The following is a 24,224-nucleotide window of genomic DNA, read 5'->3' as shown; positions in this document are numbered from 1 at the left end:
AAACCCTGTGGCGGGAAATAGGAAAATGTCAATATGCTCTTGTTGGACGTTAATATACTGAAGCTCCATAAAAACATTTCCTGAGAACAAAGCTGAATTGCTACAGACTCCACAGCGAGTTTTAGTTGGTTTCAGGTCGTCTTTCAAGAGCTCAAATTTCATGCGTCTTCTCAGAAACAGGCTTAAACGATTATTCTCTCGTAGGCTGACAGATGAGTTTGAACACAAGGGGAAGAGCACATTTTTTTTTTCCTCCTTGCTCAGGATTAGTACTGCCCAAGAACGCGTACCTCTTAGACTGGCTTAGTTTTTGCCTCAGAGCGGCCTAGCACCGGTCAGGACGCACCAGGTGCCACCAACCACAGCAAAAGCCGGATCCTCAAAACTGAGGCAAAACACGTCTCCCGGTACCAGGGAGTGGGAGCTCGCGAGAACTAGGCAACTGCGCCCAGATCCCGCGTCAGCAGGCGGGACAAGGTAAGCGGAAGTCGGCGTGGGCCCGCCCCCCTCAGTCTCGTAGACCGCCTCGCGAGAGCGCGGAGCGCTGCCGACCCGGGAAGTGTGAGCAGAAGCGGAGGCGGCGTGCATTGGGCTCGTCGGCCGCCGTAGCCCCTGCTAGTACAGCCCGTGCGAGCCTGCTGGAGGAGGAAGAGAAAGGCAGAGAGAATCGGGTTACAAGATGGCGGATTTGTAGTTGCTACGGCGGCGGCGGCGGCGGCGGCGGTGGTGGCGGTGGTGGTAGCAGGAGAGCGAGCGAGCTCTGGGGCGGGGGCAAAGGGAGGGCGGGGGAGTGTGTGCGGGAGCGTAGTAAGAGGTGTCCGCGACTCTGGGCGGAGAGGTCTCGGTGGCTCTTCGTCTCCCTCCCCGCGCTGAACCTTGGGAGCCATGGTGAACTCGGGCCTCTCTGGAGCCGCCGCCGCTGCAGCCGCCGCCGCTGCTACGGTCTCTCAAGAGTGAGGGGCGCGGACGAGGTGAACAGGGAGCGGCGGCCGGAGCAGTGGGGACAGCGGCCACCATGTCTGATACGCGGCGGCGAGTGAAGGTCTATACCCTGAACGAGGACCGGCAATGGGACGACCGAGGCACCGGGCACGTCTCCTCCACTTATGTGGAGGAGCTCAAGGGGATGTCGCTGCTGGTTCGGGCAGAGTCCGACGGTAAGGTTATTGGAACGGTAGAATAAGGGACATTGCCTCCGATTTGGGCACAGCCCTGGGATGTAGGCCCGGGGCCGGGTACTGTTTCTATCACCTCATGGGACAGCGCATTCATTGGTTTTGTACCTGCACTTCTCTTCGATAAAACAAACTACTTTGTCTGGATTTACCCGCACTCAATCCGACGCGGATTCTCGGTTTCTCCACCTTTCATGCCCGTTAAGGATTTCACCGCTTCCTCTCGAGTCTCTCCTGTTTTGAAGAGGGGAGAGAGTGGAGAAAGAGGGAAGGTTATGAGTGATCTACCCGTCCTAGGGAACTGAATCCCCCCGCCCTTCATATCCATTAATGGTACAAAAGTAAAACTTTCTGAGCGTCTTTTTTTTTTTTTTTTTCCGCATTGATTTCACCGAAGAGCCCCGTTGCCAGTCGACAGGTGCTGGGGGGAAACCAAAAGGCACCTTTTCCTGGGCTACTGCAGTCTGTTGCCACCATACAAGCATACACAAGCACATACATCTTTTAGTCTGAGAGCCTTCTAGGCTACCTTTGTAGAGGGTGTGGTGAAAAAGTAGACTCTATAACCCAAACAAGTTAGAACACCCAATCAGATTGTAAACTTGTATTCGCTGATTTATTGTACAAGTAATCTGTGAAATATTTTTGGATTATAAAATGTAGAGCTGTAATTAGAACACCTTTCTGGTAATCTGAACGCCTTGATTTGAGCCGCTGATAACTACATGCAGGTAGTAGAAAAGTAATCTTAAATTTGTTCTTGATCTGTTTTGTGCTCTTGTGCTTTTCCTTTTAAATAGCCATTTATTTCTATGTCAAGTGTCCTTTTGTTATTAAGGAGAAGGGATAAAGCAGTTCTGTAATTTGTGTACTGAGTAATTAGATCCCTATTGTGGTTCTTTGTAATTTGTTTTATTTGTTAAACTGGAAACAATAAAATTTTTTTAAAAAAAAGTTTGGCTTCAAGTGGTCATTTAGACCTTAAAATTTTCATTTCAATAAAACTTTCAATAGTCATCTAGTCTCCTTATATTCTTGGTCTGAATATTGGTCTTCCACGGGTTTTTTTCCCCCCTTTAAGAGGATATATGGGATAGAATGTGTTCTAGATGAAATGTGCAGTGAAAATCATTAATTCGAATGAATACATTTGGTTAATTGAGATAGATGGATAGAATGTAAAAATTGGGAGATTTCTTCCAGTGTGTACTCTGATTTTTTTTATATTCAAGAACAGGATTATACAAATTGAAACTTTTTTTTATCTTTCAGGCTCACTGCTCTTGGAATCAAAGATAAATCCAAACACTGCATATCAGAAACAACAGGCAAGTAGTTGTTTATCTTTTAATTTGAAAGACTTCATCTGTGATCAAGGAAGTATTAATCTGACAGAGATGGGAAGGCTTTCCTGACAAGAAACAACATGTTTGGTAAACAGTTACAGACCATATGAATTTTCTTTGCTGGCTAAATTTTCAGCTGAAAAGTGAAATTTTCATACTGGTAGTGATTTTTTTTTATCTTTGAACAAGCCAGTATTAATTATTATTAGAATACAATGTATTGGTTAGTCCTATCTGACTATGCAATTAGACAGGTTTCTTCTATACCCTTGTAAACTAAATCTTTTATTTTCAATTTCATTTGAAGGAAATGGCATAAAAGGATATTCAAAGGGCTACTCTTTAAGGAAGGAAAGCCTGTTTGTGGTATGAAATTAGATACTTTGACTCAAACAAAAGTAGTAGAAGTGTTTAAATGCTGTTCTTTAATTGTTGTATTATTTTCTTATATCAATGGATACTTTACGATATTGTACATTGCCTGTTATGTAATATTTCCTGTTAATATTTGTTGTCTTTTTTGGTGGAAAAAGTCTGTTGTGTCTCAGCATACCTAATTATTTTTAACTTATCTGGAAATGGCAGCAGTGATTCAACCTTTTTTATTCTGTGAATCTTGTCATTTTTTAAATAAATATTTCAATATTGAAATAATGAGTGTTTAACACCACCTAATTTAACAATTTAACATTATGCCATATTTGTTTGAAATCTTTTTGTAATATTGAACACATGGATAGAGTTAAAGATCCTTTCATAACCTCCTCATTCTATCCATTCCCCATCTTCTCTAAAGTAGCCACTATTCTGAAGCTGATGTGTATTATTTCTGTACATGCTTTTTTATATCTTCTGCACATGCTTTTTTATACCTTTTCTGCATATGTATGTATCTAAATAATAAGAAGTCTTTTGTGTGTTTCTAAACTTTGCACAATAGATCTCATACTTTCATTTTTTTCTATCAGCATTGTTTTAAAGATTCATTTACATTAACAATGTAGATTTACTTGGTTTTCTTTTAAATACTGTCTCATATTCTGATGTATACCTATTGTTAGACATTTTAATTACTTTCAATTTTTTTGTTTGCAATGTATAAATTGAATAAGGCCGAGATTTTAGAAGGAAAAGAAATTTTATTTTAGGATTTTACTTACATTATCAAGTCATACTTTCTTCAAGGTGAATGAAAATTTAAGTGCCCAGAAACAAATAGTTATCAGTTGTCAGCATAAAATTTCGTTTATTTCACTGCTCGTTAATAGTAAAATTCTTACTTTTAAAACAGTTGTTTTGTGTATGCCATACATTATTAATCAGTTCTTTGAAATATTTAAAGATTTTTCAATATTCAATAGTTTTTCCTCTGGTTAGAAAATATTGTACCTTTTTTGATGGAGAATTAAATTAAACATTTTTTCTGTATTGAACACCTGAAATATTTTTCCTATACCTTAACTAATTCCGAGTAATAGTTAAGTAAATTTCATTTCTATCATGCCTCTAAATTTTATCAGATAGTGACTTTGTTTTTTTGTTTGCTTCTTTGTGGGATAAGAAATACTAAAATGTTGTCATCATTTTTTTCCTGTCTGCATGAACGTGAGATTCTCAGGCACTGTGTTCTTAAATGTGAATCCCCATCAATTAATTACTATGCAGATTCTTCTCAGATTATGTACCAGATCCTTTCACTGTCACTGTTGGAAATATCACATTATGGTGAAGATATGTGTATAAAATAGTCCCCCAACACTCAAACAAAAGTACATAGTGATTCTGTGTGAATACATTAGAAACTTGGGGACATAGATAAAATGTACTCTGTTAAAATGTCAAGCTATTGAAGAAAAGTTTATTTTAAAATATGTCATTGGGGAAATTTTTCTGTAATTAATCACATCTAAATAATATACTACTGGAGCTTTTTCCCTACTCAAAATATTTTTACTAAATGTTACTGGGGTTTAAGAGAACTAACTTTTTGGCAATGTGAATAATATGGAAAAGCTTTGCATATAAGAAGGGAAAGCTGTATAAATGGGGTTACTTATTTATTTTGTTTAAATTGAGTTTACTTTTTATAACATAAATTAGAGAGCCTTTTAGGGGTTTCGGTAAGCTTAAGTTTCTTTGTAACATTCTATTCTATATTTTCACCAAAGTTATATTAAATTTGCATTTTCTTACCAACTTACACAAATCAGAGTTCCAAACACATTGATACTTTGATGTGATCTTTACAAGTAATTGTCATTTAAGCTATTTAAGTTTAGAAAATTATGTATTTCCGCGGTGAGGTATTCAATAATGGGTTTTTAATTTTAAAGTAAATGAGACATTGCTGCTTGATAATAAGTACTGAATTATGATCTCAAAATAAGTCACAATTATTTAAGCTGAATGTCAGATTCAATATCAGTAAGTCATTTATTCACATATCTTTCTTGCCTGCTATAGGCAATACTGACATAGTGGGAGTGAGAACATAAATTGCCATAATGGCAAACTTGTTTGGTGGAAAGGGAAGAGAATGTTTATAGTGAGACATAAAATAAGGTGTCTGATATGTTATTTACAATCAGTCCTACTAATCTTGACCAAATCAAAAGCAAAGTCATAGGGATGTATAAAACACAATTTGTGTGTTGGTTGGGTTTAGCAGAGACAAGTAAGGAAGTCCTCATCAATTTTATTAGGGAAAAAAAGAAGTGACAGATGAAACAGTTACATAATAATAATAAAATAACTGATAAAAGGTTTTTTTTACCCAACCCTAATTGAAAACCCATGAACACATTTCACAAATCAGACAACAGCTCAGGCACAAAACAGTTCAGTTTCTTGACTGGAATTATACAATAGGTATGTAAATACGAGCACAGGAATTGTAATAGGCAATTTCAAAGACTTTGAAGTAGAAAATTACAGGATAGAGAGCGAGATTAAGTTGAGCTGGACTCAAAACCTTTCTCTCCATGGTGGTGTCTGCTGATAGGAAAGGAAATAATACATCTCCTGGTGAAAAGTTTTTAAGTCCATTTGCAGCAAAGGTTTCTTTTTTTCAAAGCTTGCTTTGTTAAACAAAGGGGAGTCATTGTAGGTTCTTGAGTAGGGGTTTAACATGGTGAAAATAATGGCTGAGGAAGAGAGTGGCAATGTTGTGAATAATCAATTGTGGGTGGGGAAGGAAACAGCAGAACATAGGATTCAAGACCTTTTGCAGTAACTTATACACAAGAAAATGAGAGTGCATTCCAGTATAGTAAATAGAGTTGAAAAGGAGCAGAGCCCCAGTATATTTTCAAGAAAATACTGGAAGATTTGGTGAATGATTATAAAAAGGGAGGAATCAAAGTTCACTTGTGTTTTTGTGTATTGGGGCCAAAGAATGAAGGTACTTTCCAGAAATTAGGAAGTTGAAAAGAAAGCGTGTTTACATTAATCTGGTTTGAGACTGCTTTGAATATGTAATATATTCAGAATGTAGTTGTGAAGTCTTTTTCCTACCTAACTTCTTACCAGTTGTCCTTGGAGAAGTCATCGGTGTTATCAGTCTTTTATATTTTCTGAATGGTAGCATACTAGACTGTCAGTGCCCCCCTTTTTTATTTTTTATTTTTACTTACGTAAGTGGAAAGGTCTTAATATCTGGGACTAGAGGTAGTAAGAATGTGGTGCAAGAGATTCTAATTTGACAATCTGAGTAGTATTTTTTAGTGGTAAGAAGAAACCTCCTTTGAGCAGGAGATATGAAATGAGAATTGGACTTAAAACTGAATTTTATTAAATTGTCCACATCTGTTTAGTTGTCCAGTAATATTTAGTTGAGTTCTACGTATTGTTTGGTCACTGACTTTAGAGCAAAGTGGCATGATCCAAAATAGTAATATTGTGTGGAACAGAAAGGTGGTAATCAGTAGGAAACTAATTGGGGGAATGAAATACAGTTCACACAAGCAATAATGTTAAATTGGGTCAGTGTAATAGTAATGAAAATGGGAAAAGGTGGATGATATGATTGTATGTGCCTGTCTGTGTGTGTGACATTTGACAGGGCATCTGGTGGATTGCACATTGATAGTCTGGAAGATCCAGTAAAGAGGAAGAATGAGCAGTTTAAAACAGAATCAGGAAAATATTTTCTGCAAACCAAGGGAGAACAGTTTTGGTAAGGAAAGGAGTGCTAATCAGTTATCAAACCAGTGTTTTAATATTCTGCAAGCAAAAGATTGAGAATATTCTAGATTTTGGCTAGAAGGAATTATCTGCTGAGATAAAGGTAAAGATGCAAATGATAATATGTTGTAGCTATTTTTTTTTTTAAGATTTATTTATTTATGCACACAGAACTGGGGTGCAGGCCAGAGGAGTGGTGGATGAGAAGATTAACCAGAGAGACAGAGCAGGAAGCAGAAAAGGCAGATTGATGAAGTACACTGCTGAGGGGAGCAGTGGGCAGGTCAGGAGAAGTCTGCCATTCCTTGTGGGTCAGCTCCCTGGTCGGGGATGGAACTCATGCTGCAATGGCTTCGGAGAGTTTCATAATGCAATGCTTTAACCTGTTGGGCCACCAGGGAGAGCCCTATTGTAGCTTTCTCTTAATTGGCAAAATAATTCAATAAAATTTAGGATGTAGCCTGAAAGTAATTGTAAGGAGCAGACTAATGAGTATTCAAAAAAGAAGGAAATTTCTACAGTTTGAATGTTTCATTCAAATAACATGAATTTGTAAATAGAGTTCACTCTACCCTTTGAACTAGAGCTCAGGTAATGAGTAGGAAATGAATAGTTTGGAAAACTGCATAGAAGGATGAGCAGAGATATATTCTGATCCAAAATAATAATATTATGTGGAACAGAAACTTGTAATTTTAACTTGTAATGGTACCCAAGAGAAATCTTTGCAAATCAAGTGGAATGGGATCATTTTAATTTATAAGTCCAGTCTGATGACCAGATACATACATATACCAGGGGAGAGACTTGTGGATCAAGTTGGTCAAAACTGTGTCCTTTTTTTTTTTTAATTATTACAAAAGTTTATTTTTACATCATTTTGCACATTTTTTTTTCCATCTCGATTGTAATCCCCGCGGGTTTCCCATCACCAAATCACCCGTGTGCCAACACCATAGTTCTGTGCACTCCCCCATTTTTTACCCCCTCCCCCACTCCACTCCCACAAAATGTCTCTGGTATATGGTTGTTCATTATTTTTGTTTTTTTCTCGCCTGGTCCATTATACTCCTGCTATGAGTGAAACCATCCGGTATTTTTCTTTCTCTTTCTGGCTTATCTCACTAAGCATGATCTTTTCCAGCTCCATCCAAGTTGCTGCAAAAGACATGTGTTTCTCTTTTTTGGTTGCTGAGTAATATTCCATCGTGTATATGTACCACATCTTTTTTATCCAGTCATCTACTTTTGGGCATTTGGGCTGCTTCCATGTTTTTCCAATTGTAAATAAAGCAGCAATAAACATGGGGGTACAAGTATCTTTTTCAATCAGTGTTTTTGTGTCTTTTGGGTAGATACCTAGGAGTGGGATTGCTGGGTCGTAGGGAAGCTCCATGTTTAGCAGTTTGAGGAACCTCCAAACAGCAAAACTGTGTCCTTTTAAATTCATTGACATTTTTTATATGGAAGCATTAGAAACAAACTTTTAGAATTAAGACACTACGTCTAATTGCATTGTTTCTAGCTTTGTGATTTTGAGCAAATGTCCTCTGACCTGTACCTTTTAAATGGAGATAATTACCTGATTCTGTTGATAGTTGTGAATTAATATGTGAAAAAATGCCTTAGCACTATATTTTGCACATAATTTCTCCTTGAGTCTAGCACCTTAGACCACTTGGCCATCCTGACACACTGCACATAATTTCAGTGAAAGCTATGTTCAGAATCTTGTAATAATATGTAGGCAGCATTTCTTCTTTTCCAACAAGGGAAAAACATTTAGGGACAGTAGTAATACATTACTGATGTTTGTATGCAGTGTAATCATATCTGTTTTGAACTATATGTTATATAGTACTATTTTTTTAAGTCCATTTCAGAAAGTGTAAGATAACTAATAGGATAGGATAACTAATACCTTTCTACTAGAGAGGTAAAGAGTTGTTGTTTTAAATTGTCAGTGTTGTTTTTTCTTAAAGATTTATTTATTTATGAGAACTGGGGTACATATAAGAACTGGGGTACAGGCCAGAGGTTGGTGGGGGGGGAGCGGCAGGGAGGAAAGGTGAGATGATTCATGAGAGTCGGAGAAAGGAGTAGAACAAGCAGATCGACCAAAATACACTGCTGAGGGTAGCAGCAGGCAAGTCAGGAGAGGTCTGCTGTGCCATGTGGGTCACCTGGCCAGGGATCAAACTGGTGGCCGCAGACAGCTTCACAGTCTTCACTAGAAGAATTCAACCCCTTGTACCACCAGGGAGGCCCATTCGAGTTTTTAATGCTACATTACTTAGCCTCGTTTTCAGACTTGTAAAATGATTTTGAATATAAATTCTGTAAGCAAGTATTGTATTTTATCTTCTTAAAAAGGGTATTTAAAAGTACTGTTTTTGAAAATCTTGTTTCATTTTGTCTTGAGTTTTTAAGGACAATGGTGTGGGGGCTCTGGGAAAGCAGTAAGATGACAGCTATTTCATGACTCTGGGTTTTGTTCTTGTTAAGAATTAATCTCTATGGTGCATAATCCATTGATTTGTTAGACTGTTATAAATGTGAATTTGATACAAACACTGGAGATCTTTCCCATAAAAGTGTTAAGTACCACCTTTTAGATGAAATTTTAAGGTGTCATTTAGGCCTTGAATTAAGAAGCTCTGGTTCAAAGAGTTTAGAGCTCAGGAATGGGTTGTTAACTGTATACGATTTAAAGCTGCCACTTTTTCTGTAGTAAATTATATGTAAAGACTTCATGCAGTAAAAGCTAAATTTTCAGGGCCTATCAAATTTTTCAGCACTATCAAGCTATCTCCAATCACTGCAGCACAAGTTCCATCTCCCACCAGGGACTAAGTAACATATGGCACAGTAGACCTCTCCTGTCTTTCCCACTGCTCCCCTCAGCAGTGTTACTTCAATCCATCCTCTCACACACATATACCTCCCTCCCTCCCACCTCTGGCCTATACCCCAGTTCTTGTATGCATAAATAAATAAATCTTTTAAGAAGAAGAAGCTAAATTTTCCAACTTTTCCAGCTGTCTAACTTAAATCCTGGACTTTGGAAATATGTGCCTTTTTTTTTTTTTTAAGACAACCCAGCAAAACAACTGATTTTGATTATGTATATATATATTTTTAATTCTCCCCACCTACTTTTTAAAATATGATTTCCATGGGACATAGTGGTGATAAAACATTTTAGTGAGTAGAAGAAACCTCTTAGTAACTTCTCTTTATTCAAATGGAGCCATTAATAACCTCCCAAAGAGATGAGTGCCATGTGCGAATGAGAAAAAAGAAAAACAGCACAGTATTTGGAAACTAACCTTACTTTGAAAAATCAAGCTTCACTGTATAAGCTTTTTAAGATAAAGGAAACTGTCATTTGACTCTTCCTGTTTTAAATGTTCTTTGAATGCTTACACTTAAACTCTTACTCTTGACTGTTGAAGTAAACAGATTTCTGGATTTTTTTCTAAGACAGTAGGAGAAGGGAGTAGAAGAGAAGGAAAGATGAAATTTGTTATCATATGGAGTTGACACACAGAACTAGAAGGTTCCTACTTTTATGGCACTTGCCTGTCTTTGTTAGCCACTAGAGATATACTTAGGTCACGTTCTCAGGTGTGACATATCAAAAGGATTATCTGGGACCCTTGTTAAAAATAAGAAGAACTCTTGGGCTTTACTCCAAATCTGCCCCAAGGAGATGGGTATGACTGGGAATCTTTATTTTTAATCATCTCCCAAGTTTTTTCTTCTTTGCATTGGACGGGTTCTGAATATAAATTGTATTCAGTTCCTGGCATTAGACAAGAGTTACCTTAAGAATAGAAAGGAAAAAAAGAAAAGAAGGACTTAGTTGCCTTAATTCAGACTTCATTGCTTACCTAGAATTTCATTCAGAAGATGGATTGGAACCAAAACAGAAAGGGCTTGAATGCCTAGGTAAAAGGTTTTGGATTCATTCTGTAGTACTAGTGGTACTCAAAGTAGAATGTACAGTGTGAAAGATTGGCGTTTGAGAAAAAAAATCTGCCTATATATTTTAACTAAAGAAAAAAATTGCGTTTTCCTGCTATATAACAAGTTGTCAAGAGACAAAAATACATGCATGGTTTTTTGAGAGAAGAGTAGCTTCCATAAAAAAGTTCCTCACTGTGAATTATTTTAGCTTATATATGCAGATAACTGTTTACAGATATTTTCCAATATAAACTAACCTATAACCGTAAAACAAAATAAACAAGTGCCTTGAAAAGGGTTGAAATCAATAAGGTAAGTGCAAGTGAACAATGTAACCATCATAGTATAAGCTGTTTGTCAGCACTTGACAAAGCAGAAACAATAATAATATAGATCTTAAACAGTCACACCGCTCAAAAAATTGAAGGTTATTCAAAGGATGACAAATACTGGGTTTGTATCTGCTATCATTTGTGTACTATGCTGTAAATGTATATTGGGTCTGAAAATGCTAATAATATTGTGCAGCCAATACTATTCAAACATATTTAAATACTATTTATATAAATCTTTACTTTTTTAATGTATGCTTCATAAAGTACTACTATGTTAATATTCCTAGATGAAGTACATAAAATATTTGAGGCATAGCATTTTTATGAAGAGTTTTGGAAATCAGTGCTCATTAGGCCATCTCTAAGAAGACAGGTGGACTAAGGAAAGCACACACAGTCAGAGCCTAAGTGGGTCCCTTTGTGCACTACCTGGGCTTTAACTAGAGTGGCTGTTATCTTTTTTAACAAGGAGCTTCTCAGTAAGTTTGGGTTGTAAAATAAGCTTTGTTCAGTTTTTGAAGATTTCAAAACCTTGTTTTTAAATGAAAGAGTAAAAATTTAGGGTAACCGGTGACACATACCCCTTCAGGAATCATAGGGGCTTTCAAGCAGCAGCTACACCAGAAAGGAGTAGGAGATGGTACAGAAGTCTAGAAGATAATGAAACATGATAATTACAAGATAAGAAAGGATGATAATTGGGTCCACAAACAATTTATGAAAACCAAATATACAACCTTAAAATAGAATGTGGTCCCAAAGAAGTAAATCCCCCTTAGTGAAATCTGCAACAAAAATTCTGCCAGAGAGAATTAATTGGTAGAGCATCAGAGTTGTCCTCCAAGAGCTGCTGCACTTAATGATTTACACAGAAAACATGAAACCCCTTCAGCTGCTAGGAGAACAGTGATATAGCAGTTAATCAAGATGGAGGGGGAAATAAAAGGCCTCTGCTCCCCGTTTTTAAGCAGTCTTCATTTTCCACAGTAGTAAGTTTTCTAGATACATCTTCTAGATCACCAAATACTGGGAGGAAATTCCCATTCAAAAGCAGTTACTCTTAAGGTTCTGTAAATGATACTGTTTTGCCCATTTGAAATAGTTCAGTTGGGCTTTTAAAAAAGCAGCATAGCCAGGCAGGTGCTAGAATATTAAAGTGTAGATTTTATTTTTTTTACTTAGGGTGTAAACTCAGATATGCATTTTTAATCAAAATTTTACTCATGTTACAGTTTCATTATGTATCGTAAAGTCCATTTCATTTGCCTTCTACATAGTGACTAGTGTATGTGTGTTTAAACTGCTAATTTACGTACTGTTGGTTATAAACTTTCAGGTAGAGCAAGTATATTCATTTCAGTATTTTATATTTTTTACTATCTTGAAGGTTTTCTGGTTTAAAAAATGCAAAACTAGAAAGGGCTAAATTTTAAATACTTAGTATTATTAGTATATAATAATGCTTGTTATTAGACACCAGTTGGCAATCAGCTTAAAGGAAAAGATAAACTGGTAGGTAGTGGGAGGTTAGTGAGCAGAGCAGCTCCAGTTTGGCCAAGAATGACTAGATTTCCCATTAAACATTATCTTAATGTGAGTCAAGAGCCTACAATGTATTTCTTTTTTATTTTTGTTTTAAAAAATTGCTCAGTGGCTGTCAGAAACTACTATTTCATTGCCAGTGTATTACTAGTGTCCAACGATAACAAGATAGATGTCAATTGGGTATACGTTGATTGCACTTAAAAGAGGATGTTTATCATTATTATGCTATTTCCTGTCTTGATTTTTATTTATTCTTTGTACTTTTTTCTTGTGCAATGATGTAAAAATCTTTATTTTTAAACAGGATACATTAATTGTTTGGTCAGAGGCTGAAAACTATGACCTAGCTCTAAGTTTTCAGGAAAAAGCTGGCTGTGATGAGATCTGGGAAAAAATTTGTCAGGTAAGGATCTTTCAACAATTTTTCATTTTCAATGCAGTCTAGATATTTTTTTCTTTTTACCTTAAAGATGTATATTATACAGCAAATTCTTTTATGTAAATTTTTAATATGGTTTTGTTTCACCATTTTACATTTTAGTAACATACATTCATAATTGCAGATTGTCACGGTCTTTGTAAGACCAAGAATTTTAATTATATTCTAAGACCCTTACATATTTCTTTTATATTTGACTACAAATTTGCTAGTTTTTTTGAATACTGTATCAGATACTAATGATTAGAAGTGCTCATGACTTCAACTGTCAAAGAAGTTAAAGTGTTACAAGGTACAGAGGTAAATGCTGACTTTCAGGGCTCTAGAAATTTCCTTTGGTAAAGATTTTTTTATTTTAGAAGTTAGGGATTTACAAATAAACCCGAGTAAAAAATACGGAGTTCCATATACTACCCTTCTTAACACCTCCTCCCCACACAATTTCACCTATTAGCATTTTTATTTTAGCATGAGATATTTGTGAAAGATTTAATCATACATTGTTATTACATTATTCATTACATTCATAACACACATGTTTTTAACTAACAATCATCCTTCAAGTTTCCTCAGTTACAACCTTTTCTGTTCCAGGATCCCATTTAGGATACTACATTTAATTTAGTAGTTATGTCTTCTTAAGCAAATCTTGACTATGACAACTGTTAACCAGTATTTTAAATTAATCATAACAATTTTAACTGCCATTTTCTGCAAATGGCAATTACAGTGTTTCAGTGGTTGCTTAGTAGTCTATTACTTTTTTTTATTTTTGTCATTTTCATTGACATTAGCTTTTCCCTCCAAAGATTCTTATCACTAAAAGTTCTTGAATTCATTTTATGCATCTTAAATTTATGCAGGGTCATTTGCCCTTTGGTCTTCCCAGTGACAGTGTCACATGGTAAAATAAAGTGTCCCAAGAAAGTGTAGTGTGACCCTCCCCACTCCATGTAAAGTGATTTTATTTGTAATGCTAGATTACACACTTCTTAACTGGGGTTAGATGATTTGTTCCATATTAAGCATCATTAATTGCTGGAGCATTTTTAGCATGCATTATTGAATGAAAGAATTCTAGTTTGACATATAAAAACAAACTATTCAGCATGGTATTACCTACATTCTTTTGTTACTGTTTTGCCTTGTGACTTAACTGGTTTTAAATATATGGGTGGTAATGGCAAAAAGGTACTAATTTTTATCATTATTTTCCTCATATGCTTTACAGAAATTGAGATTGAATTTTATATTGACAAAGTTTTCTGTAAAGCGAGATACAATACCTAAAAATGACCTCTGTTGCAGACTTACACCTGTGCAATCCACAAATATTTGTTCTTCCTTCTGTTCTTGGTTGATTAAACTTGAAAAATGTATTCATAGATGAAATGGAGGGTGGGGAAGGTAAAAAAAGTATTCATGAAATAGGGGAACCACACTGAAGGATATAAAACTTTAAAAGTAAAGGTAGGTTTTACCGTAATATTTTTGTTTAGAATATTAACTGTGGTATGTAAAGGCTTTTTATTACAAACTTCTGAAAAAGTGATAATTTATGTTCTCACCACTTTTCCCTAATGCTCACATGGTTAACTGCCACATTTTGTAGATGCATTGTAGTATGCAGTAAAATGAATGAATAAAACAAGACAAGTGAACTAAACAAGACAAATCTTATTTAGGACAAAAGTTTTGATTTTAATGTATCTGCTAGAAAATAAGTTTACTTGGGGAATAGTTTTTTCTAGTGATCAATATTTTTATATTTACTTTGTCTCATTCCACTTCCAATCTCAGCACTTATTGTTCAATGTGTGTTTTGTTTATACACACACAGTTATAATTGAAAACTGTACATTTTATCCTAGGCATTTTTGCTGAAATTTGTTTCTTGCTGTTTTTGTCCTTGCATTTCACGATGTCCCTGAGACCTTTCACTAATTCACTAGAAGGGCTCATGAAACTTCTCAAAACTACTACACTCATAGCTAAAGTTTATCACAACAAAATAATACAAATTAAAATCACCAATGGGAAGAGGTGTATGCAGCAAGATTTAGGAGAGTTCCAAGAATGAGTTCCCAGTTGTCTCTCAAGACAGCAGTTGCTTCCCCCAACAAAAGATGTGGCAACATGCACAAGACCACCAACATTTACCTGAACCTTTGTGTCCCTCATTTTCAGTAACCATCAGTGGTATAAGCAGGCTGACTATCAGTGTATCTAACTTCAGTTTAGAGCTCCTCTACAGGTTGAACTGTTAACTATGTGATCCAAGACCCCGACCATAAACTACATAGTTATTTACATGGAATATCTGGTGTAGGCCAAGTAAACAACTAACTCTTTTATCAGACAGAATATCAAAGTGCTTAGAGGTTACCACTCAGGGGAAAGGACCAAACCTTTCATTGGATAAGATTAATCCTTTACTGCAGGGGCCACCCTTGACTAAGACTCTTAGAGCAAATTGATCTTATCTGTCTACAGAATCTACATTTAGTGTAGCATTTATATGACAAAGCAATAGTACCAGAATGGATATGCCTAATGTATGGAGGCGCCAGTCTATCATCAGAATTGATTTAAAGGAACAGCTAATGTGTTCTATAAAGACAAACTATATTTTTGTATTAATTTGACTATTCATTTTCTTCCTTGATCTGTGAAATTTGTGGTGAACTTGTTTAGAACCGTTTACCATAGAAGTTAGCTGATGTATAATAAATTCCAGTTCTTCACCAGCCCATTTTTAGCAGATTACATCCTAAAGAGGCTTAAGCTTTTACTTCTGAAGACTGTTGGTCATTAATACCAGTATTGAAGCATCTGTATTATAAGGGAGTTGAATCAACAATGCTTAGTGCTCTACTATATGGCAGTATGGTAGTGATGTAACCTGAAAGTAAGAGTCAACTAGACTAGCATGTTACTAGAATTCCACTCAGACATTAACAGCTGGTCCCCTTTATCATGTTGTATGTCAGTGCCCTAAACCCAGATAGCTCATCCCATCTGACCATGCCAGGTTCCAAGAGCAGGGGGTGATCTTGGCAAACAGGAGTTTACACTTTCAGGCATCTGGTGTAACTTACATCTGGTGTAAGAATCTCTTGCTCTGACCCTTTCTTGAAGGTTAGTATTAGATTCCTCTCACTGCATTGCGTTGCCCTTTGTTGCTACGTCTCCTCCCCATTTTTCTTTTTTTGTTTGTTCTTACTCAAACTTACACACTTTTGGGGAAAAAATTAGATCTGGTTACCCTGCTAGTATAGCAAAGTTAATTTTTTTTACTATACTTCTAGTAACTATGCATGTTGAATATACATTCAGTTTATTGCTCTTAGTATTGATATTACATGGTATTCAACAGAACCATACATCCACTTTCATTTTCAATTCTGGGATGTCATTGCTAACCTTTAAAAGAACAATTTTGATTTCAATGAAAACCTGTTGTTTGAACTTACTATGAATTCATTAAGTTAATTGGCTTTATAAATGTTGGTCAGTTAATGTTTCAGCAACAAAATTCTAAAATAGTGGTGTGGTAACATACATCTGAATAGGTGAGAGCCTATAGTAATAGGTCACATACAATATGACTTTAGTAGAAAATAACACAGTAAGATCTTGAAATTCTGTGGCTTATCACTTTTTCAAATGCTCTTTGATCAGTGAGAGGCAGTGCTGGTAAGAAAGGGGTGGTTCTTATTTTCAGATCCACTCAGAGACCAGTGTTAATAGTAGAAGCATACTGAAGGATAGAAAACTTTTAAAATAAAGATAATTTGACCAGGTTCATTTTAATACTTCCAAAATACTTTTATTGTGGCAAATCAGAGCATTTGCCTGCCTTCCTGCCTTCCTTCCCTCCTTCTTTCCCTTCCTTCCCTTTCTTTGCAGTAACATTGTTTGTATTTTGGAACTATAGGATCTTTCACTTTGGGTGCTGTTACATACAGCACACACCACCAAAACACCATAGTCTGCCACCAAGAACACTTTTAAAGGTTTACTCAGAAGTTACACCTGGCACGTCTCACATTTATTGGCCAAAGCAAATGATATCTGCATGTAACTTCCTGTAGTTGAAGAACTTGTGCAGCACAAAAGGGACCAAATCAGAAATACTTGGTAGACAGCACTATTAACATCCACTTAGACACTTAGGTTTTTATGGGATTGACTGGTGATAGGAGTGAAAATTAAGGAATGTATTCAGGGAGCTTGTAGGACTTAATAGATAACACAAAATAAGCTTGCTAAAACCTAGTTAATACTATTTCTGTAGGAGTAGTAGGCCTACAGATTTAGTTGCTAGCTAGGTGTTCAAACATCTTAAACTGCGTTTTTACTAACCATTCTTCCAGATCTGCAGTTTTTATTAAAGGAACCATACTCTTCCTAATGACAAACTTAAAAGGTTAAGGTCTTTTGTGATTCCTCTTTCTTGTAACTATCCATCATTTGTCCCAATACCACTATCCAAATCTATTGTTCATGCAAAGTGTGGAATGACACCCTAATTTATCTGTATTCCCAAGTTTATCCCATACAGTTGATGCCAGGTGAACAGTTCTGCATCTTCACTTCCCTATAGCTTGAATTTCCATGACATGGTATCAGTCACTTTGTTAACAGTTTTGCTATCTGCCATATGCCTGGAACATATTTTTATGTCCTTGTCTCTTTCACTTTGAATACCTTTATCCTCTATCTGAATCTTAACTATATTTGAAAGTCTACTGAAGGTCACAAATGCCACTTCTTTTCTTATTCTTTCCTCATTCTTTCCCGTACCTCAAGAGCTGGAAAAAATTTATCTTCCTCTGAGTTTGCATGGAATTTTACCTGAAGTGCTTTTAAAATCATGTTGCTTAAACTTTTCCTTACATTATGTTCTGCTTCCCTAAGCTCAACTTCTCTGTTGATAACTCAGAAGTAAAAGAAATACTCTTATTCCTCTAGGAGAAAAAAAGTTATCTTCTATACATCAACATAACTGTCTACTCTTTCTCTAACATTTTAGATCTTCTTTTATGCTTCTATAGAAACATTTATGGGACTTTTAGAAATTTACTTCTAAATTTATGGGACTTTCTACTCAGAATATTTGGGTTTTCTCAAGGGTGAATTGGTCGTAGGAAGTCCATCGGGATTACAACTGAGATGGAAAATGCACAAAATGAAGACTGATGTACAAATTAAAAAGCCATTAACCTTTCAAATAAACAAAAAGAATATTTGGGTGTTCCAAAATGGAGGAAAGTAGGGATAATTGCACTCTTATAAAATCTTAATGAAGGGTAAAGTTCTAAATGTTTTTTGTGTTAATAGAATAACTCATCATAGAAAATTTGTTATACATTAACTACATTAACCATGCTGTTTTTTTTTTTTTTTTTTTTAAGATTTATTTATTTGTATATACAGAACTGGGGTATAGGCCAGAGGCTCAGGGGCGGCAAGAGGTTTCACCAGAGACAGTGTGGGGAGCAGAACAGGCAGAACGACGAAGTACACTGCTGAGGGGAGCAGCGGGCGGGTCAGGAGAGGTCTGCCACGCCATGTGGTCACCTCCGGGGCAGGGGGGAATCGAACTCATGCGGAAGTGGCTTTAGCTTCTCAGTGCAGTGCTTTAACCCACTGCGCCACCAGGGAGGGCCTAACCATGCTTTTCTTGAACTGTTAACCTGAATCATAAAATAAAAGGTTGTGATTTTTTGCTGGACATTAGAATTTGGGATCTTTTGCATAAATGTTAAATGAATGCCATTTTTTTTTTAAAGGTTTATTTATTTGTACATACAGAACTGGGGTACAGGCCAGAGGCTCAGGGGCGGTGAGAGGCTTCACCAGAGACAGAGTGGGGAGCAGAACAGGCAGATCTATGAAGTACACTGCTGAGGGGAGCAGCGGGGGGGTCAGGAAAGGTCTGCCACGTCATATGGTCTCCTCCGGGGCAGGCTGGATTTGAACTCACGCGGAAGTGGCTTTAGCTTCTCAGTGCAGTGCTTTAACCCGCTGCGCCACCAGGGAGGGCCAGAATGCCATTTTTTTTAAAAATATACAACTCTTTAGAGAAGTTTCAGAATCATAAATTAAATCATAAATGCAAAAGTAAATGTTTACCAAATGTGAATTTCAAGAAATTGAGGAAATCTTATTTTTTCACTTTTAAATTTATTTCCAAGGAGTTGGTTTTAATTTGGCTTGAATTAACATTGTCCTTGCCATGTCTTTGTCTATTGAAGTGTTACACGTAGCAATTTGAGAACTTACCTCCTGCAAAATTCAAAATTACTTTGTAGTAACCTGACTTACCCTCAAGACACAAGTTGATAATTTGGGGATGAAATAGTTCCTGTAGTCAGGAACCAAGACTTAAATAATTGACTCTAAACTGGGTATATTTTCTCCTCTAACCTTGACTGTTAATTAACAATTATTGTATAATAGTATTATATTAATAGTATTGATTTTTGCAATGTAATTTTCTTAAATTTAGTTATCAGTAATTTGATTCCCAAAGTTTTGCATTGTTTTGTATTTTAAAGGACAGCTTTTTTTTTTTTTTTAAAGATTTATTTATTTGTGCATACAGAACTGGGGGATAGGCCAGAGGCTCGGGGCGGTGAGAGGCTTCACCAGAGACAGAGTGGGGAGCAGAACAGGCAGAGCGACGAAGTACACTGCTGAGGGGAGCAGCGGGCGGGTCAGGAGAGGTCTGCCACGCCATGTGGTCACCTCCGGGGCAGGCAGGGATCGAACTCATGCAGAAGTGGCTTTAGCTTTTCAGTGCTGTGCTTTAACCCGCTGCGCCACCAGGGAGGACCCCTGTTTTGTATTTTAAGGTAACCAGGTGTACTTGATATTTTTAGGTTCAAGGTAAGGATCCATCAGTAGAAGTCACTCAGGACCTCATTGATGAATCAGAAGAAGAACGATTTGAAGAAATGCCTGAAACCAGCCATCTTATTGACCTGCCTACATGTGAACTCAATAAACTTGAAGAGATTGCTGATTTAGTTACCTCAGTTCTCTCCTCACCTATCCGTAGGGAAAAGCTGGCTCTGGCCTTGGAAAATGAAGGCTATATTAAGAAACTACTGCAGCTTTTCCAGGCTTGTGAGAACCTAGAAAACACTGAAGGTTTACACCATTTGTATGAAATTATTCGAGGAATCTTATTCTTAAATAAGGCAACTCTATTTGAGGTAATGTTCTCTGATGAGTGTATCATGGATGTTGTGGGATGCCTTGAATATGACCCTGCTTTGGCTCAGCCAAAAAGGCATAGAGAATTCTTAACCAAAACTGCAAAATTTAAGGAAGTTATACCAATAACAGACTCTGAACTGAGGCAAAAAATACATCAGACTTATAGGGTACAGTATATTCAGGACATCATTTTGCCTACACCGTCTGTTTTTGAAGAGAATTTTCTTTCTACTCTTACGTCTTTTATATTCTTCAACAAAGTTGAGATAGTCAGCATGTTGCAGGTAAGTAAACTAAAGTTTTCATAATTCTATTTTAAAATATGTCTACTAATGGCTCTAATTGGTACTCATTCCTTTTTGAAAGATTTGCTTGATCTAATTGTGCTATCAAGCATAGAAAATGACTTTTTCTCATGATTGCCTTTCAGAAAACCGAATCTTATTGTGAGCTCTTTGGGGTTTTTTGTTGTTTGTTTTTTAGTTCTTTAAATGTTAGTATTTTTTACATCATTATTTTGTACAATGTATGCTTTTTCCCACCACCATTTCAGCCATTGTGCTCTTCCAATCCCTATTTTGATCCTACTCCCTCCTTCTCACCTATAGAATGTCTCTTGATTTTTTTTTTTTTTCTTTCGGCTTATTTCACGCAGCATAATCTCTTCCAGCTCCATCCATGTTGCTGAGAATGGCATCAGTTTATCTTTTCTGGTTGCTGAGTAATATTCCATTGTTTATATATACACCACATCTTCTTAATCCAGACATCTCTTTTTGGGCATTTAGGTTGTTTCCATAGCTTACCTACTGTAAATAGTGCTACAGTAAGCATAGGGGTACAGGTTTTCTTTGCCCTAGGAGTGGAATTGCTGATCATATGGAAGCTCCATTTTTAGTGGTTTGAGGAGCCTTCCAAACAGCATTCCATAATGGTTGGACCATTTTGCATTTCCACCAGCAGTGTAGGAGAATTCCTTTTTCTCCACATCCTTGCCAGCATTTGTTGTTGGCTAGTTTCAGCTTCTTAAAAAATATTTATGCTTACATAACTGGCCAGAGATGTGGTGGGTGAGAGGATTCAACAGAGACAGAGTGGGGAACAGAATAGGCAAATCTACTGAAATACACTACTGAGGGGAGCAGCCGGCAGATCAGAAGAGGTGTGCCATGCCATGTGGATCACCTCCCTGGCCGGACATCAAACTCGTGCTATAGTGGCCTGGGAGAGCTTCATAATGCTGTGCTTGCTGTACTTTGATCTGTTGTGCCACCACAGAGTGCCTGCTAGTTTTTCTTTTTCTTTTTTTTTTTTTTAATATGTGCCATTCATATTCCTGTAAGGTGGTATCTCATTTCTCATTATGGTTTTGATTTGCATTTCCCTCATTACAAGTGATACTGAACATTTTTTCATATGCTTGTTGGTCATCTGCATTTCCTCTTTGGAAAAGTGCCTTTTTAACTCTTTTGCCCATCTTTTTGACTGGACTGTTTATTTTCATTTTGTTGAGTTTTGTCAGCTCTTTGTAGATTGTTGTGATCAGTGTGAACTCTTTATGTTTTAAATGGTCTGTGATGCATATGTTTTTATTTAATATTTGTACATTAAAAGTCATGGAAGAATATGACAATCCTCTATTTTAAGTATTGTTAATATATGTTACAAAATTCACCATTTTAAGTATTGTTAAAGGTATAACTCAGGTATTCATAGTGATTCAACAATCACCACTGTCCGGTTCTAGAGTTTTTTGTCATCCCAAAACAGAAGCAGTTTTTTTAAAATTACCTTTTGCTCTGTTTTTAAAATATGCTACTAAATTAAAATTAATGCAAAGTACATGTTATAAAAGTGAGTTTTGAAGGTTACAAATTGAAAACACCCATTTTCTTTTTATGGGTTTGGTAGAAATCTAATGAATTTCATTATTCATGTCCAGTTTTTTTCCTTTGTAATTTAATATAGCCCATGCTTTTAGAGGAAAATACAGAAAAACAAAAATGAAAATCAATCCATCCCCAAAAGATAATCTCCATCACATGTTAATGTTTATCTTCTTGAGATTTTGGATACACAATTTTATATTTTATATTATCATATAGTATGATTTTTCTGTTTGTCCTTTTAAACATTGCTCAGAGTCACCAGTGCAAATAAAAAGTTATTGTCGTGTTTTGTTGAAAATGCAGCATGAATATACCCCAGAACCTCAAGTTTCATGAAGAAACTTTCTGGTTTTCAGCTACTTTCATTATAATTCATATAAACTATATGAATTAGTGTGACTTCATACATTTGTTAATATTTCATAGTAATTATTTCTTCTTGTAGGAAGATGAGAAGTTCCTGTCTGAAGTTTTTGCACAATTAACAGATGAGGCTACAGATGATGATAAACGGCGTGAATTAGTAAGTTTTATATTCTTGAAAACTCAAACCTTCAAGAAACACCTTTTGCCTATTAGCATTTTTTATTGAATTTGTTGACTTTTACTTATTTTATAATTAGTATGAGATAAAAGATAAATATTTAAATTGAACTGCAAAATGATTAGGCAAAGTTTCTGAAACTTTTGTATATTTTAGTAATTTCTTAAGATAGCTCTCTTTCCCCTAGTGAGGGAATTTTTGGGCCTTACCAGTTCCTAAGTCAGATATGTGCTTTATGTTAAGACAAAACTGGAAACCCATACATTTTTATGCTTGTAAATTTATTTAAAGATGCTTTTTTTTTTTTTTAAACAAAAATAAGCAAAATCGCTTCTTTAATAAAGGAATGATTGATAAATTGATTCTTAGGAATGTTTTTCTCTTGAATGTGTTCTAAATGACTTCTTTGAGATTAAAACCATCCTTTGGGGAAAAAATAGTGATTGCTGTTTACCACTAGATTGTCATTATAATCAGATACTTGAGTTTTAACGAGTAATGAAAGATTGTTGACTTAAATCAGGTAAGTCATCTTTGGTGTAATATATTCATTTAGTTTTCTTGTTTATGAGTTTATACTTTAGGGAATCTTTAATGTCTTCTCCAATTCTGAAAATTGAATAATAGTTCTGAGGGCTACCTGAGAACCCTGCTACTGTTTATTGTAGCATGGTTTCTATGAAATATGTGCTCTAATTCAAAATAGCTGCCTAACAAGGGACTTTTGCACCTTAATGTTCTATTGAAAATAGAGAATGAGGAAGGTAGGTGGCCCCTGAGATTCCACATATATAATGTAGACACTGTAAATTATCTAGACAGTTAATTTTTCAACATTCCAGAAATAATGCAAAGTTTACTTTTAATGGAATGCTAGGTTTCTTTTTTTTTTTAACTTTTACATATTTTTGAGCATTTTCTAATCTCAGTTACAATCCCCTTGGGTTTCCGATCACCAAATGACCCATGTGCCATCACCATAGTCCAGTGTATTTCCTCCCCCCCACTGTTTTTGATCCCATTCTCCCCTTCACCCCCACAAAATATCTCTGGTATATACCTGTTCATCATTATCATTATTTTTTTGCCTGTTCCATTATATTCCTGCTATTTGAGCGAAACCATCCAGTATTTCTCCTTTTCTTTCTGGCTTATTTCAATAAGCATGATCTTTTCCAGCTCCATTCATGTTGATGCAAAAGACATGTGTTTCTTTCTTTTTTTTTTTCTTTTTTGGTTGCTGAGTAATATTCTATTGTATATATGTGCCACATCTTTTTAATCCAGTCATCCATTTTTGGGCATTTGGGCAGTTTCCATGTCTTTCCAATTGTGAATAAAGTAGCAATAAACATGGGGGTACAGGTATCTTTCTGAATCAGTGTTTTTGTGTCTTTTGGGTAGATACCTAGGAGTGGGATTGCTGGATCGTAGGGAAGCTTCATGATTAGCATTTTGAAGAACCTCCAAACAGTTTTCCATAGTGCTTATACCAGTTTGCATTCCCACCAGCAGTGCAGGAGAGTTCCTTTTTCTCCACATCCTGGCCAACATTTGTTGTTGCTAGTTGTTT

General features: G+C 36.1%; 1 protein-coding gene across 3 annotated transcripts in view; it reads left to right on the top strand.

Annotated features, from left to right (window-relative positions):
- Nucleotides 1–727: 727 nt before the first annotated feature.
- SMEK2 (SMEK homolog 2, suppressor of mek1 (Dictyostelium)) overlaps nucleotides 728–24,224 on the top strand; it is a 51,214-nt gene continuing 27,717 nt past the window's right edge. For 2 of the 3 annotated variants that reach the window (XM_012731535.1, XM_012731536.1), the window contains exons 1-5: nucleotides 931–1,157; nucleotides 2,448–2,503; nucleotides 12,857–12,955; nucleotides 19,879–20,502; nucleotides 22,553–22,630. In XM_012731535.1, the coding sequence (XP_012586989.1) occupies nucleotides 1,016–1,157; nucleotides 2,448–2,503; nucleotides 12,857–12,955; nucleotides 19,879–20,502; nucleotides 22,553–22,630 (999 nt within the window). In that variant the 5' untranslated portion in view covers nucleotides 931–1,015. Of the gene's footprint in view, nucleotides 1,158–2,447; nucleotides 2,504–12,856; nucleotides 12,956–19,878; nucleotides 20,503–22,552; nucleotides 22,631–24,224 lie in introns of all 3 variants that reach the window. The other variant, XM_004691413.2, reaches the window with a different exon arrangement.

The sequence above is a fragment of the Condylura cristata genome, unplaced genomic scaffold (genome assembly GCF_000260355.1).
Source record: "Condylura cristata isolate star-nosed mole 26May11 unplaced genomic scaffold, ConCri1.0 scaffold00031, whole genome shotgun sequence".
NCBI lineage: Eukaryota > Metazoa > Chordata > Mammalia > Eulipotyphla > Talpidae > Condylura > Condylura cristata.
This window is presented reverse-complemented; position numbering and strand designations above follow the sequence as displayed.